Below are 14285 nucleotides of genomic sequence, written 5' to 3'. Positions count from 1 at the left end.
CTGAGCTCTGGTGGTGCTGACCAGATCACACTTGGCGTAGGACCCTCTGACCCATGTTAAGGGGAACTAGTTTTTCCTGGGAAGTAAGCCACAATGGGTAGGTTTATGTCCCATTGCCACCTTTATCCAGAACCAGTACTCAGAGTTGGTGGTAGGGTGTGTGACTGAAGTATAAATGGAATGTATATCTTTTGTAGCTAGAAGAAGGAAATCTTTCTGCAGTTTCATGTTAAATATGTAGCAAACAGTCTTTGTGATTCCTGCCATGTGCAGGCAAGTGTCCCTGTAGGAACCGTGGTTACAAAAACAGGGACGTAAAGTGAGTTTTTGGTGGGAGATGATGCGTAAACCATCTGAATTCTACAGGGACACCTATAGTGACAGGAGTGGAAGCAGCTCCCCTGACTCTGAAATCACCGAACTGAAGTTTCCATCAATAAATCATGACTGATCTTGTAGCGTAAGTGGTACTTTAAAGTTTTAGTTTTTAAAAACATGGTGATAACACACTGCGATTGCAAGAATATCATGGAAGTTTAGGGCTGAAAATTTTTATCTGCCAGGAATGAAAGTGGTGAGGTCTTGAATATAATCCAAAGGTTGAGAGAGAAAAGAAAGTAGTGAGGTCATTGTGGGTATCAAATGGGCAGTCCTTCCTCCAAGTTGCAGTGCACCTCCCAGTCCTGCCCTGGGGATGACAGCTTGGGGAGCATGGTCACTGGGCAGTTGTCTCAATACTGATTACTACATTCTGGTGCCAGTCTGACCAGTTCTGGGGCGGGGAAGGGGAGGGTCTGAATTCTTAGACCCTATTGTTTGATGTAGCTGTAAATTTTGGAGATCTTGAAGGAAGGGACAGATACAACAATGTGGCACTTGTCATTTCTGCAGAGCCTCAGGTTTTCATCAGGAAGTACTTTAAAACTGACACTGCTTAGAGAACTTTTTTTTGTTGATTGCTGCTTATTCTGGAATGCCTTCAAAGTTGGAACAATTGCCAAATAGACGTCGAATGTTTGTCTATTAAGTGACAGGGTTTGTAGGTTCATAAAGTGCAATAACTGTGGGCACTGCCACAAAATGTAAATGTCCTTTGAGATAACTGTGTGGACTGTGTTGGCAGAAGTACGCGTTCTGCTGGTGAGGTATCAAATGAGGGAGTGTCAGTCATCTGGGGTCTGGAAGAAGAACCAGGGGTATGGGTGTGTGGTTCCACCGCTCCTGCCCTAAGGCCTGGGCAGGGGGACCTCCCTGAATCCTGCACACCGTGTGTTCATCACCAGTGGGCCTCTGGTGCTGGGTCAGTGCCGGTCTGACCTGCTGATCCCAGCTGTTTCCCCTCCTGCCTTGGTTGGTTGACCCCCTGTCCTGGCATAGCCTAAGTAGGTGCTGGGTAGGCATGAGAAGTTAGTATCAGGAGGAGGGCCTGTGTGCTAGGTAAGCGTTTAACACGGATGGACTCATTAATCCCCTGACCAGGGAGTTTGCTATAGGCTGTTTCACAGTCTAAGGAGCTGATACAACAAGAAATGTTACCAGTGAAGGAGGGAGATATTTGGTCAGTTACATGGAATTTCTGACTGCCTCGCAAGTGGAGAATTGCCCGTTAGTGACACTGTTACGAGGTGCTGTGGAGAAAGAATGCTTGCATTGGGTGGTTGTAGAAGTCGATGTGTGAGGTCTTGAAAAGGTCTGATTCTGTAGGAATTATAAATTTAGCGTCTAATTATTCCCAGTAGGCTCCTTCTACTGCTCTGCCATGAAAAGCAGGCTTAGTTTCCCATGGCAGCTGACTAGAAATTCTAACTTTTCTACTTTAATGTACATCATATAATTCCCACTTTTTTTTTTTCTTTTAAACAGGGATGATTCTTCAAGAGACCCTTCAAACTTGGGTAGAGTTTACAGCTCTGACTTTACACTCGGCTTTGGACACTTTCTTTAAATTATGTTTTTATTAAGATTATTTTATTATGCGGAAAGGTATTTGGGAAACTTGTCACTTGCATGTCCCATCATGTGTACTGGCTCCTCTGTGGTGTCTGCCTGTTGCGTGACACTCTCCTTGCAGTTCTTGAGTTGCGGCAGAACATCGCGATGGGAACCGATGGTGGGTGGGGCTGCAGAGTGCCCCATCGGTCACCTTGTTTCTCAACTACCTCGCGTCATTGCAGATGCTAGCGCGTTGCCTGTCGCTTTCCCTTGGATACCTAGACCGTTATAAAGTGTGCCACATGGACTTACCGAGCATGGAGAGAGGATTTTAGCTAGGATTTGAACACTTGGTGCTGGGAACCTCAGGGTGTTGCTTGCCACTAAGCCATGAAACCAGAGACAAAATCTCTATACTGCCCTGAGTTGGGGGGAATTCTCAGTGCCAACTGTGGCTGGTCCTCATTCAAAGGGACGGTCAGTTTGGTGTCAACATGAAACACCAAGATGTCTGTCTCTGAAGCGCGATTTTAAAATCCCCATGCCTGTGGCTGCGCTTCCTATTTCTAGGGCTGGGAAACACTCCTTGCATCAAGGGGTCACTTACAGAACAAAGAATCTTTTGGGGAAACTTCCTCTAAAACCCTCTCATATATAGACAGCTTTGACTGGAGGGTCCATTTTTCTTCCAGGATGGTGTTACTGCAGTTGAAAGGGCAATATGAAGTTACTTTCTTAATGTGACCTAGCAATAGGCATAGCTACGTGCCACTATATTCTGGCCAGACTCAATGTGTACTCTAACTTAAGAAATAAATCAGTAATGCAGAATAAGAGACATGCTTTGCTTCTCATTCTCTTTATGTCATTGGCCAGATGGGAAGCGTCTGAGCACGTTGCTGGCGTGCTTGTGTGCAGTCAGCTGAATTGTCAGTGCCGGGTGCTCCTGCAGGTGAGCAGCCTTGACTCAGCAGACAACCTGAGAGTTTGTTTAAAAACTAAGAAATGAGGCTTTCTTTTTAATAGGAACCAGAATTTTTCATAAAGCTTCAAATACAGGTTCTCAGCATGTAGAGTGAGATGAAAAGGTGCATGGGTGCTATTATGGTGCTATTTATGACTGAGAAAGGGGAGGGATAAGCATGGTTTAGGAAGGTGGTCCTTTGCTCTGCCAGGCACTGGACGTGGGTACCCCATATACACAGCCAGTGAGCAGTGGGCCAGACTGTCTTCACCAGCAGAACTGCTTGTTATGGTACTTTGAACGTGGCTGATTGAGCATAATTCTAACCTCTTCTCCCACCTGGTGGTACCAGGAGATTGTCTTCATTTTAAATTTTATTTATTTATTTATTTTTTTGAGTCAGGGTCTCACTCTGTTGCCCAGGCTGGAGTGCAGTGGCACAAGCACGGCTTGCTGCAGACCTCCTGGGCTCATAAGATCCTCCCACCTCAGCCTTCCAAGTAGCTGGGACTACAGGTTCACATCACCACGCCCAGCTAATTAAATGTTTTTTTTTTTTTTAATAGAGAGACAGGGTCTCGCTGTGTTGGCCAGGCTGGTCTTGAACGCCTGGCCTCAGGCGATCCTCCCATAGTGCAGGGATTATAGGCATGAGCCATTGCACCTGGTCAATAGTCTTTTTTTTGAGATGGAGTCTCACACTGTTGCCTGGGCTGGAGTACAGTGGCGTGATCTTGGCTCACTGCCACCTCCACCTTGCAGGTTCAAGTGATTCTGTTTGCCTCACCTTCCCAAGTAGCTGGGATTACAGGTGCCTGCCACCACGCCCGTCTAATTTTTTTGTATTTTTAGTAGAGATGGGGTTTCACTATGTTGGCTAGGCTGGCTGTGATCTGCTCATCTCAGCCTCCCAAAGTGCTGGGATTACAGGCGTGAGCCACCACGTCTGGCCCGTTTTTTTTCAAACATTCCCCAAACTGAGGGTCTGACACGCCCGTTGTTGACATCATGGTCCCCCACAATGGCTGGGTGTGTGGGTGGTGTGAAAAAGCCTCCCAGTAATTAAGTTCCTGCCCCTATGTTTAAGATCACTTTGGCTGATCACTTGTCAAGTGCTGGCCACATAATGTAAGGTTTCTGAAAAAAGAGATCCCAGATGGCTCTCCAGGGCTTGCAAAGCCCGAGCAGCCCCGCCACGCTGGCTGTGGCAGACAGGATAGGGCTGAAGCTGGATTTACAGGAGGGCAACCTGTGCCCAGTGTTTACTGACCCGTCCCCGGAGGCTTCTCCCTCGTGGGGAGGAAAGCTGGTCACATTCCTCGTTCCTTTCTTAATGTGACCTAACAATAGGCACAGCTATGTGTAACTTCCCTTCAGTAACGTCCTTCAGTCCAGGGAACTTCCCTTCAGTCCAGGGGATCTGGGCAATTCTTAGCAGTCTGGAGCAGCTGGGCTGAAGCCTGACTTCACCCTTCCTTTGTAGAAATCTGCTCTTTTCCCCCCAAAAACATTTCCGAGGATTGTGGTGCCTGGACTAGCATTTAGCATGGTACCTGGACCGTGGAAGGTGCTCAGAAATGCCACTCCTCCTTCTTGAGTAACACATTTGTATAGTTTTCAAACAGTCTTGGTGACCTTGGGGCAGCTCAGGGGGTGAGCAGCAGGAGTTTGGTAACCTGCCACCATATAGGTGTCTGTGATCACATTGGTCCCTAGAACCAGCATGAATGGCAGCCGAGGCAGGGGTTGTGTGCTCTTTGCTAAGTGGGAAAACCAGGTCTCAGAGCAGTTGTGATCACCCAGAAAATGTCACCTGGCTGGTGAGTGGAGGGGCTGAGGGTTCCAAAGTTCTCATCTGTGTCTGCTGTGGATGTGGCCAGGGTCTTCAAGTTTTAGGGGATCAACTGAAGTGTGTTCTATGGAACACTAGTCCTGTGAAATGCCCTGTTCAACAAGGTTTGGTGATTTTCTGGTGGCTCAGACCCCAAATTTAGGAGTATCCTTAATTGTCTCACCAGTAGGTATTTATTGGGTGTCTACCATATGCCAGCCATACCCAAACCCCTGTCCCCCAGAGCAGGTATTCAGTGGGGGAAGCACCAAATATAAGCTACAGAGTGTGGTAGTTCATAGATGGAGACCAAGGGTGGAAGAGAGCAGGGGAGTGGCAGTGCTGGGAGGTGGTGTCTTTAAAATAGGGTGGGTGGGAAATTAAGCATGGACTTGAAGGTGGAGAGGAAAGGAAATAGGCCGCTATGTAGCGCAGAGGCCCCGAGGCAGGAGTGCAAATGAAACAAGTTGGTGGGCGTGGCTGAAGTGGCTTACACAAGGGGCGGAAGACATTGAGGTTGGGTGGGCTAGGTGGTGGAGAACCATGTAGGCCATCAAGTTTGGGCTTTGCTCTTGAAGAATTTGGAGGGCTATGGGCGCAGGTGCGGCATGAGTGTGATCAGACTCTGGCTTTGCAACCTCTGGCTCAGCTGGTGGAGACAGCAGGAGAAACGGCCAGAGGCAGGAAGCAGCTGGAGGAGTCTGGTTTTTTTTGTTTGTTTTAAGCTAACGGTCTTACTGGACCAGAGGGGTCTTGGAAAGGAACTGAAACCCTTAGTGTGAGGTGCTGCTCTGTGCCACAGCTGGCGTAGACACAGGGCACTGGCCCGATGGTGACAAAATGCCTCTGGCCATTGTCACTGTCTTATAGATGAAGAAACTGAAGCACAGAGGCATAGCACTTTGCCCCACGGTCCCTGGTCTTTAAGACAGAGCTGGACTGGAGTCTGAGGGGCTGGGCTCCCTGCCCTTGCAGGTCTGTCCTCTGCCTCCTGGACAGAGGTGGGCTGGGCCTGGGACTCATGACCCTGCAGCATCTGACCGGCTGACCCAGTGTCCTAGAAAGAACCATTCTTGTCCCAGGTGCATGTAATTTATTAATGGAGCTTTGACAGTCACAAGTTCCAGCAAGTCAGGGGTGGGGGCTGCAGGGTGGCCTCTTGCCCTGTAACCACAGTCATCAAATATGCCTCGCCATCTTTGAGGGGCTTTCCTGAGATGACAGATTCCTTTCTGGCACTGTGTAGCCAACTGGAGTCACAGACCTCAGCCTGGGCCAAATGAGCGTTTTAGGGAGAAGGACAATCCCTTATAGCTTAGCCCTAGGGGAGCTCTGGGCAGGGTTTTATGCATTCTTTCTGAAAGTAAGGTCATTTGGGGACAGGGCTGAGAGCAGTTTCTTGGCTACACAGATGGGTCTGTCAGGGTTGAAGCCACATGGGTGCCTGCTCATGTGCCATGTTGAAGGAGTCCCTGTCCGCCTCTCAGCGGCCCGCATGGGCTTTACTGGTTGGCCTTACACTCAAACAGGAAATCCCTGGGTCTCAGGTGGAGAGTGCCGTGCCGTCCTGCCTGCTCCTCAGGACCCTCACAGGACACAGCAGGTGCAGGACACAGGCCCGTGCTGCTGCAGCTGCTGCTGGAGCTGCTCCTTCTCCATCGTCAGTGCCTTCATCTTCTCTTCCAGCTTGCCCAGCTCCACCAGCCACCTCTGAGGGGACATGGGAAAAGCATGTGGCCAAGCCCGCCTGGTCTCGGACCTGTCCGTCCTCCACCTGGGGCCAAACTGAGGGAGGAAGGCAAAGCCCAGGAGCCTGAGAGCTTTCTCAGCTAGGGGAAAAGTCAGGCCCCTCGGCCTGCTGCCACCTTCAACCGTGTCAGCCTGAGGGAAGCTGCCGGCTGCCAGCCATGGAAGGGAGCCTCCTCCATGCTGGGCAGGCCATGTGCCTCCTCACTGTTGGTCCCTTGTCCTCCATTCTCTGTTTCCCTCTTGAAAAAGCTCTTCCTTGGGACTGTGTCTTGCCCCCTCTGCCGCTTTAGGGCCTCCCCTAAAATGCAGTGTATAGTCCTTGGGGTTTTCTGGTGACATCTCAACATTCCAATCTCTCTGCTCCCTCACTCAAGATCGAGTGTGTTAACTGCCCAAGTAGAGGGTGAGGGGTTTCAGGCACCCCTGAAGGGGGGATACTGCATATAATTTTTTTTTTTTTTTGAGATGGAGTCTCGGTCTGTCGCCCAGGCTGGAGTGCAGTGGCGTGATCTCGGCTCACTGCAACCTCCGCTTCCCAGATTCGATCGATTCTCCTGCCTCAGCCTCTCGAGTATTTGGAACTACAGGCGCCCGCCACCATGCCCAGCTAATTTTTGTATTTTTAGTAGAGATGAGGGTTCACCATGTTGGCCAGGCTGGTCTCGAACTCCTGACCTTGTGATCTGTTCGCCTCATCCTCCCAAAGTGCTGGGATTACAGGCGTGAGCCACTGCGCCTGGCCACTGCATAGATTTTTAAAAGGAGAGAGCTTGGGCCTCTTCCTTCCCACCAGCCACCTACCCGCGGACTATGGGATGTGGTGTGATTGTATTCCAACCCCTTGGGTTAAACGGGGTGATGCAGGACCCAGGGAACCATGGTGGCTTGCCCTGGGCTGCTCAGTGGGTGGCTGAAGGGGTCTGGGGTCAGCTCCACTCCACCCTACCCACTGGCCTCAGCTTCCATACCTGCCTGCACCACTCCTGGATGGCGCTGGCAGACAGCGGGCCCTGGATGCTCCCGTCGCGCCGCAGAAACACCTCCCCCTGGTCTGTCTGGTAGAGTTGCGGCTGGCTCTGGGCCTTGGGGGTGTGCACGGTCAGGCGGATCACCTTGGTAGGGGCAACAGCAGCTCTGGAGGCGCCGCCCCTCACGGTCGGCAGCCCCCATCCTGCCAGGCTGCTCAGCGTTGCTCACTGATTCCTTAGGGCAGGCCAGCAGGGCTGGCACAGGGGCCATCCCCAGCCTCTTCTCCTGTGGCCCCCAGTCCCGTCCCTGCCCCAGCACTGCCTGGCAGGAGCGCAGGCCATCATCTTACTGAGTGATGACAGATGACAGGCCCAGAGGCCCTCCTGTCCTGCAGGCTCACCTTGAGGGGGACGCTGGTCTCCGAGGTACTGATCACAGGGATGAAGGTGAGAGTGTAGGCATCGGGAAAGATCTGAGGCTTGAAGCCCTGCAGGATGGAGTCCACCAGCAGGCGTGCGCGGTCCTCGTCACGGTGGCTGCAGCGGATGCCCTGCACCAGGCCGCTGTCCTCTACTCCCACGAGCAGGCTGCCGCCCTCGCTGTTGAGGAAGGCGCACACGTAGCGCCGCACGTGGTGCTTGAAGGCCAGGCTGAGGTACTCGCCGCTACCCCGCTTGAATTCCATATTGCGGGTCTCGCTGCCCAGGAAGGCACCCTGGAAGAGCTGGTCCTTGCCCACGATCTGCTGGTGCACAATGGCACTGTCGGAGCACACGCCACTGGGCCGGCCCTGGCAGCTCTGCAGCTGCTGGGCCTGGGGCCTATCAGGCAGTGTGTGTGTAGGCCAGGTGGGCAGCGGGACACCAGAGCCTGGACTGGGGCCAGGGCTCAGGCCACTGTCCTCCTCCTCCTCCTCCTTCTCCTAGGGTGGTAGTCAAGAATGAATGTATGGGTCCAGCCAGAAAATGGGAGCCCTGACCTTGAGAAGGACTGCAAGAACCCCCAGTCAGGCCCCTGCTGCAGCCTGACTCTTACGGACATCCTGATGCCCCTCACCAGGCCGAGGGGCCCAGTTCTGCCCACCCTCCTACAGCCGAGGCAGGAAACCCTGCTGGATTGAGGGTTCCAGTCAGTGCTCCTTTCCCTGCCAAGCTGGGCCCTTCCCAGGTGAGCTGTGGGATGCCTGGTGGGGAAGAAGAGATTTCTGCTTCTCAGGGCTGGGTGCTGGGAAACGTGTGGGCCCATTTTTTCTTACTTGGGTTGCAGACAGGCCCCTGAGGCCCAGAACCAGATCATTCCAGCAGGTATCTCAGCACCCTGTGACAGAGCTGCAGTACCCTGAATGGAGGGGGACTCCCAGGTACCCCACCCACTTCCTGATTTCAAACCTTTGCCCACTACTTGCTGGGCTATTGACAAGTCCGCCCTAATCCCCACTTTCTTCTGCGCCTCCTGAATCTCCTTTCATGGTTTGGGCTCTGCTCGAGGGCTCGGTGTGAGCCTCCTCGGGGCCACTTCCTAGTCTGGGCCTCCCCAGCGAGCCCCTCCCTGACCTCCCTGCTTCCAGGCTCACCCTTTCATGTCAACCCTCCTGTTTTTTTTTGTTTTTTTTTTTTTTTTTGAGACAGAGTCTCGCTCTGTCACCCAGGCTGGATGGAGTGCAGTGGCGCGATCTCGGCTCACTGCAAGCTCCGCCTTCCGGGTTCAAGCCATTCTCCTGCCTCAGCCTCCCGAGTAGCTGGGACTACAGGCGCCCGCCACCACGCCCAGCTAATTTTTTTGTATTTTTAGTAGAGACGGGGTTTCACCATGGTCTCGATCTCCTGACCTTGTGATCTGCCCGCCTCAGCCTCCCAAAGTGCTGGGATTACAAGCGTGAGCCACCGCGCCCAGCCAACCCTCCTTAGTGACGCTAACTTCAAGGCAGATTGTTACTCCTCACAATTCTTTCATGAGCGTGGGTTGGGGTGAGGAGACCGAGGCACCTCCCTACCAGCCCTGCAGCTCCCCAGAGAAGATGAATTTATCAGTCTTAGAAACAGGATAAACTTCATACAAATGTGAAATTGAGTTGAAATGTAAGCCACAGAGCCTTTTAGTTCTGCAACAGTTTAAACACCATCATTTTCACACCAAAAGAAACCAAAATCACGTGTCTCATGGAGTGACCTATCCTAACGTCCCATGTCCCACCCAATAAAGCCAGCGGTTCAGCCTTGCCTTGGATGATAGCCTTGGTGACCTGGCCCCTACCGTACCTTCTGGCCCAACTTCCTTCCTTAGCACCCCCTGCAGCCTTTAGTGGGAGCTCCAGGGACACCAAATGGTTTGCCCTTCTGCAGACATGACACTCCCTCTAAGCCCCCAGGTTCCTCTGCATATTCTGTGTCCCTTGCCTGGAATGTCCTCCCTTGCAAGTGCCTGTCCAACTCCCTAAGTCCCGGCCTGGATTTCACTTCCCCTGTTAATCTGTCCCCAGGGAGCAGGGCAAACCTTCCTGTGTTCTCTCACAGCTCTGAGCGCAGCCACCTTGCAGCTCGGTGGGTGGCTGTCCAGCTCTGGCCACAGATGCAGGGCTTCTTGGGGGCCTGGCTGGGCCTCTCATCCCTGCCTTACTCTTGGCACAGAGGGGGTGTTCATGTTTGTCAATTGAACAAATGAGTTGGGCCAAGGAGAAAATCAGGGCCCCTGTGTCTTCTACGGTCTCCCAGGCCCAGAGGCTGGAATGTAAAAGGACCTAAGGAGAGGAGGTCCCCTCGTGGCCTTTCTTCACACAAGCGTCGGGCTTGAGCTTGAGGCAAACTGTTTTTCCCAGAGAAAGCTGGCAGTACCAGCCGCAAGCCATGGTCATTTGAGTAGCAGCCCCCAAGTTTGCAGATTTGTCCCTGCTTCCCCAGAGACACCCCTCCATCCCCACTCTGCAGGCCACTCCCACTCAGAGGCTCTCCCTTGGGGTGAGGCTTTGGAGCTTGCTTGGGAAAAGTCCCACTTACCTCTCTGTGGCTGAAGGGCCCTTGGGCCTCACTCAATAGCAGCTCCTTCCCACGGGCTGCCAACTCCTTGAGGATTAGGTGCTCCTCCAGGGCCGTCTGCAGGCGCCAGGGGAGGGAGGCCAGGGTGTCCCTGTGGACAGTCACCTGCACCAGTGCATAGGCCTTCCGCGGCCGCCTCACCACTTCAATGTGCTCCCGTGCCACCGGCATCTCCAGCCGCTCCAGGGTGTCTCGCAGCAGGCAAGCAAGCACTGGCACTGAGAACTGGGGGTTCAGATGGCCCACATAGAGAGTGTGTGCCGAGGGAGCCTCCTCGAGGTCAGAGTACTCCGTCAGGGACTGCTCTGCGGGTAGCTCCGGCAGGGACTCCTCACCCCAGGACTCCGTGAAGGGCTCTGACACCTGTGTTTGCACTGATCTCTTCATGGGGGTCATGGGAAGGCTCTCCCTGGGAAGGGGTTCCAGGATTCCTCACTGCTGGCTGCTTCTCCGAGGGTCTGTGTTCTCAGTGTGGCTTAAGGGCTCCCAGAGGACTCAGGGAGTGTCCCGGCTCCTGGGAGGCACACAGATTGGCAGAGACTGGGCAGGGCCAGAGAGAGGGAGGGCAGAGGGCAAGCAGGAAAGGGCCTGCCACCCACCTGAGGCCTAGGATGAGAAAGCAGAGTCAGGTGGACTGAGCAAGACACAGGGCCTGTGGGAAGACAGGGGATCTGCCCAAAGAGTGGCAGAAGGGACCAGAACTCAGGTCTCTGAGAGCTCCACCATTTCAGTGGCCCCAGGGGTCCTGTCTTCCCTCCCCAACCCACAGGCTAGGGGCCTCCTAGGTACCCTCAGGGTTTCCTGCCTACCAGAAGTTCACTCCTGCCTCCAGGCAACAGAGAAAACCTTTAAACAGGGCCTCCTGGAGAGGAGGCCTTAACCCAGGACTCTGAGGACTGGCTGGTGGCCCCATTGCAGCTTCTCTGCCTGCTCTAAAACCCCATGTGAGGCCATCGGGGGCTCTGAAACTAGGCAGCGCTGGGGCAGAGGCTTTTAGAGCAGAGGATCTCACGCTTTTTGGCACACTGATGAAAGCTATGGCCTCTCAGAAAAATGGCCTTCGCATATAAACATAACTTAAGGTGGCTCCTAGACCCTAAGAACTAGTCTAGACTGAGTCCTCCATTTTTGGTCCAGAGAGCAGAGGTCAACAGGGCAGAACGAGGGTTAGAGTTGGGGCCCTAGTGCCCCCGCCCCAAGTCTAGGGAGCCTCTGTCCTGAGCTGTGCACATATGTGCACACACCAGCCCCTCTACTGCTCCCCACACACCCAGCCTGCATCTTCTCAGATGGAATCCTTGAGGCAGTTGGCCTGGGGGCATTCAGGTCAAACAGGAAGAGGAGGAGAGGAGAGGCCTATGACCTTCATGTCCTGGTGGCTCCCGCGGGAGCATGGGAGGTGCCTGCCCTGAGCTCCCATAGCCTCCCGACCCCTGGCCGGTAGCTCTCAGGGCACTTGGAGGCTTGGCACAGGGACGGCCAGAACCAGGGTTATAGGAAGTGGGCGGGGCCTGCACAGCTACCTCTGTGATCTCATGAGGTTCAACAATGCCTTCTTGGCCAGCCACAGGCAGGCTGGGTGCGGGAAATCAAACAGGAAAACTCAGCTCCCTGTGGGTCCCACCACACACTGGAAGCAGACCCAGCGGCCCACCCACCATGCAGCTTGGCTGTGGGACTCCCTTCCCCTGACAGCTTCCAGAATTTGAGAACTGAAGACACTTCCCCCCTTAGTGATGTCTCTTCAGGCCCCAGTTCCCATGCAGGTCACCTCTTGCCACCTCTTTCAGCGCTGCTGCCTAAAGCCTCCACCTCCCTCTTTAGTCAGTCACCAATCCCAGGCTCTACTGAGTACTGACAGGGCCCAGCTGCTCCCAAGATGGAGCAGGAGGCACATGGTAGGCTCCAGGGCTCCCCCTGATGCCAGGCCCTTCTCTGTGCTGGAGACAGAGGCTGCTGTCCAGAAGAGCCCTGAAAAATAGGTCAGGCATAGCTATCTATCTCTTTGGGAAGATGAGGTTGTTACCTGCTGTTTGAGAAACCAAGACATGGGTGACACACAGTCTTTATCAGCACAGGACTGACCAGTGCTCATCATTCTGCAGAAGGCTGGCAGCGCTTGCCCACACTGCTTCTGGAAGCCCCAATTGGGGGCAGTAAGGATGGTGCCACAGTTAGATGCTTCAACTAAGAAAGCTGTTTGACAGCGTAGAGAAGCTGCCTTCCTTGAAAGCAGCCTTTCTGAAGATGTTACCAAATGTTTGTTTCCTAGGGGGTGAGGCAGTAGTTTGGGTAGAGCACTCAAGAAAAGAGGCTATGGTGTGTGGGGAAGAGAGGGGCGCAGGCCTCAACTGGTGGCAGTGCGAGGCTCTGGGGAGAGTGCGTTCGGTGCCCTCTCCTTGCCCGCCCAGGCAGCAGCCAGGTTGGGCTCGGCTTTGTGTCCACAGCTCTTAGGGTTAGAGAATGACGGCTCCAAGCTCCCCCTGCCTCACCCCCTCTCCCTCAAGCCTTTCTTGCCTCTGTCATCCATGAGGTGCCCTCACAGCAACTGAGGCTATAGCTGTTTTGAGATGGCCAACTCAAGTCGTGTTGAACTGTGCAGAAATAGCTGTCCGGGAGAAGCACCTTGACAAACGAAACACCTGAACATGACCAGAGGCGTTCTCCCTACTTACCTAGAGGCCTTGCTATTGGGTGGCTGTTCTGTATGAAATTTCCCAAATTGACTTGAGTGCAGCAACTTTCCCCACTCTTCCTGGCAGTCTCTTTAAGCCACCGCATCACGTATTTCTCTGGCGCCTTTAACAGCCTTCTGTGAGCTGAATCAGTTCTACTTCTTTTTGGAGATGGGGGTAAAAATTGTCTTTCATGGTAAGCACTAAATACATTTATGAACCATCTTTTAAATACATATATATAAGATAACAAGGTTATTTACGGTGTCTCTGGCTCTCTAGTATTAGGTAATAGTATTAGAAAGTATAGGTGCTCTGCAGGCAGCTTGGAGTGGTGGGTTCCCAGTGGGGGGATAAGCAGCCCCGTTAACCCTCTTGCTGGATGTCTGTGACCTCACTGACAAACCTCATCTTGAACTGAAGGAAAAAACCCTAGAATTTAGGCCTCTTTATGAATGTGAGGTGGGCTCCAAAGATGAGGGGCAGAGAGCTGAGCCGCTGTGGATGGCCTCTTTTCATGTTATCTGGACAGTGTCCACTGGGTGGCCCACATGGCCACAATCCCTGAACCCACAGCAGGCATGCCATCCCCTCTTCCCCACAGCTCCCACTTCACAATCTGCTGTTTGCCCAGGAAGGCCAGTCAAGGGGCAGAGGGATAGGGAAGAGGAATGAGCCCAGCCAGGTGCAGGAGAGAACAAGGATGATCAAGAAGAGCGAACTCTGGGGAGCAGAGTTACAAACATAGCTTTCCAGGTCCTGGGACCCACATCACTCCAGCCTCCCTTGGTCTCAAGCCCTCCCCTAGCGTGCTGCCTCCAGCCTGTAGATCCCCACCTGGCTTAGACAGGGCCCAGCCCCAGTTACTGCAGAGTTTCTCTGACTTGAGTGGCTCCAGCCTAGTGTCTGTGCCCTGGGTACTGTGGGCTGCCAGCCTCTGTGAGCACCTGCAGTGGCTTTGGCACTGTAGGCACAGAGCCACAGTTCTGATGCTTGGCTGTGACTGCCTCTGGGCTGAAGGCTGGAAGCTGTGGCGCTGCCCTGACGGAATGTGGTGGCAAGACCATGTCCAGTGACTCAGGGTACTTAGGTAAAGAGGCTGCAAAAAGCTGAGGGCTGCTGAGGGGAGAAGT

The 14285-nt window shown here is 53.4% G+C and overlaps 2 protein-coding genes across 41 annotated transcripts in view; one reads left to right on the top strand and one right to left on the bottom strand.

The window, feature by feature from the left end:
* The window catches only part of CTPS1 (CTP synthase 1), a 32925-nt gene extending 30157 nt beyond the window's left edge, over positions 1–2768 (top strand). For 3 of the 5 annotated variants that reach the window (XM_524681.8, XM_009455217.5, XM_009455219.5), the window contains exons 18-19: positions 367–460; positions 1864–2768. In XM_524681.8, the coding sequence (XP_524681.3) occupies positions 367–451 (85 nt within the window). In that variant the 3' untranslated portion in view covers positions 452–460; positions 1864–2768. The remainder of the gene's footprint in view (positions 1–366; positions 461–1863) is intronic. The other 2 variants (XM_054665919.2, XM_063782086.1) reach the window with 1 other exon arrangement.
* A 3029-nt stretch (positions 2769–5797) lies between these two features.
* SLFNL1 (schlafen like 1) lies at positions 5798–13729 on the bottom strand. 36 transcript variants are annotated; one of them, XM_063805163.1, is made up of 6 exons: positions 13153–13517; positions 11077–11148; positions 10439–10991; positions 7846–8190; positions 7445–7588; positions 5798–6437 (listed from the first exon to the last, which is right to left on the bottom strand). In XM_063805163.1, the coding sequence occupies exons 3-6, from the start codon at positions 10871–10873 to the stop codon at positions 6315–6317; spliced, it is 1047 nt and encodes a 348-aa protein (XP_063661233.1). In that variant the 5' UTR covers positions 10874–10991; positions 11077–11148; positions 13153–13517; the 3' UTR covers positions 5798–6314.
* Positions 13730–14285: the final 556 nt, after the last annotated feature.

Source organism: Pan troglodytes, chromosome 1 (genome assembly GCF_028858775.2).
Source record: "Pan troglodytes isolate AG18354 chromosome 1, NHGRI_mPanTro3-v2.0_pri, whole genome shotgun sequence".
In the NCBI taxonomy this organism is placed as follows: Eukaryota; Metazoa; Chordata; class Mammalia; order Primates; family Hominidae; genus Pan; species Pan troglodytes.
The sequence above is the reverse complement of the archived record's forward strand: the minus strand, read 5'-3'. Positions and strand labels throughout refer to the sequence as shown.

Excerpts from the sequence above, each read along its gene's own strand:
- SLFNL1 (XM_054672064.2), bottom strand. The coding sequence starts at position 10,873 with ATGACCCCCATGAAGAGATCAGTGCAAACACAGGTGTCAGAGCCCTTC. Across the intron at positions 8,368-10,438 it reads GGCCCTTCAGCCACAGAGAG|GAGAAGGAGGAGGAGGAGGA; the intron begins GTAAGTGGGACT and ends CTACCACCCTAG. Across the intron at positions 7,589-7,845 it reads AGACCAGCGTCCCCCTCAAG|GTGATCCGCCTGACCGTGCA; the intron begins GTGAGCCTGCAG and ends GCCCCTACCAAG.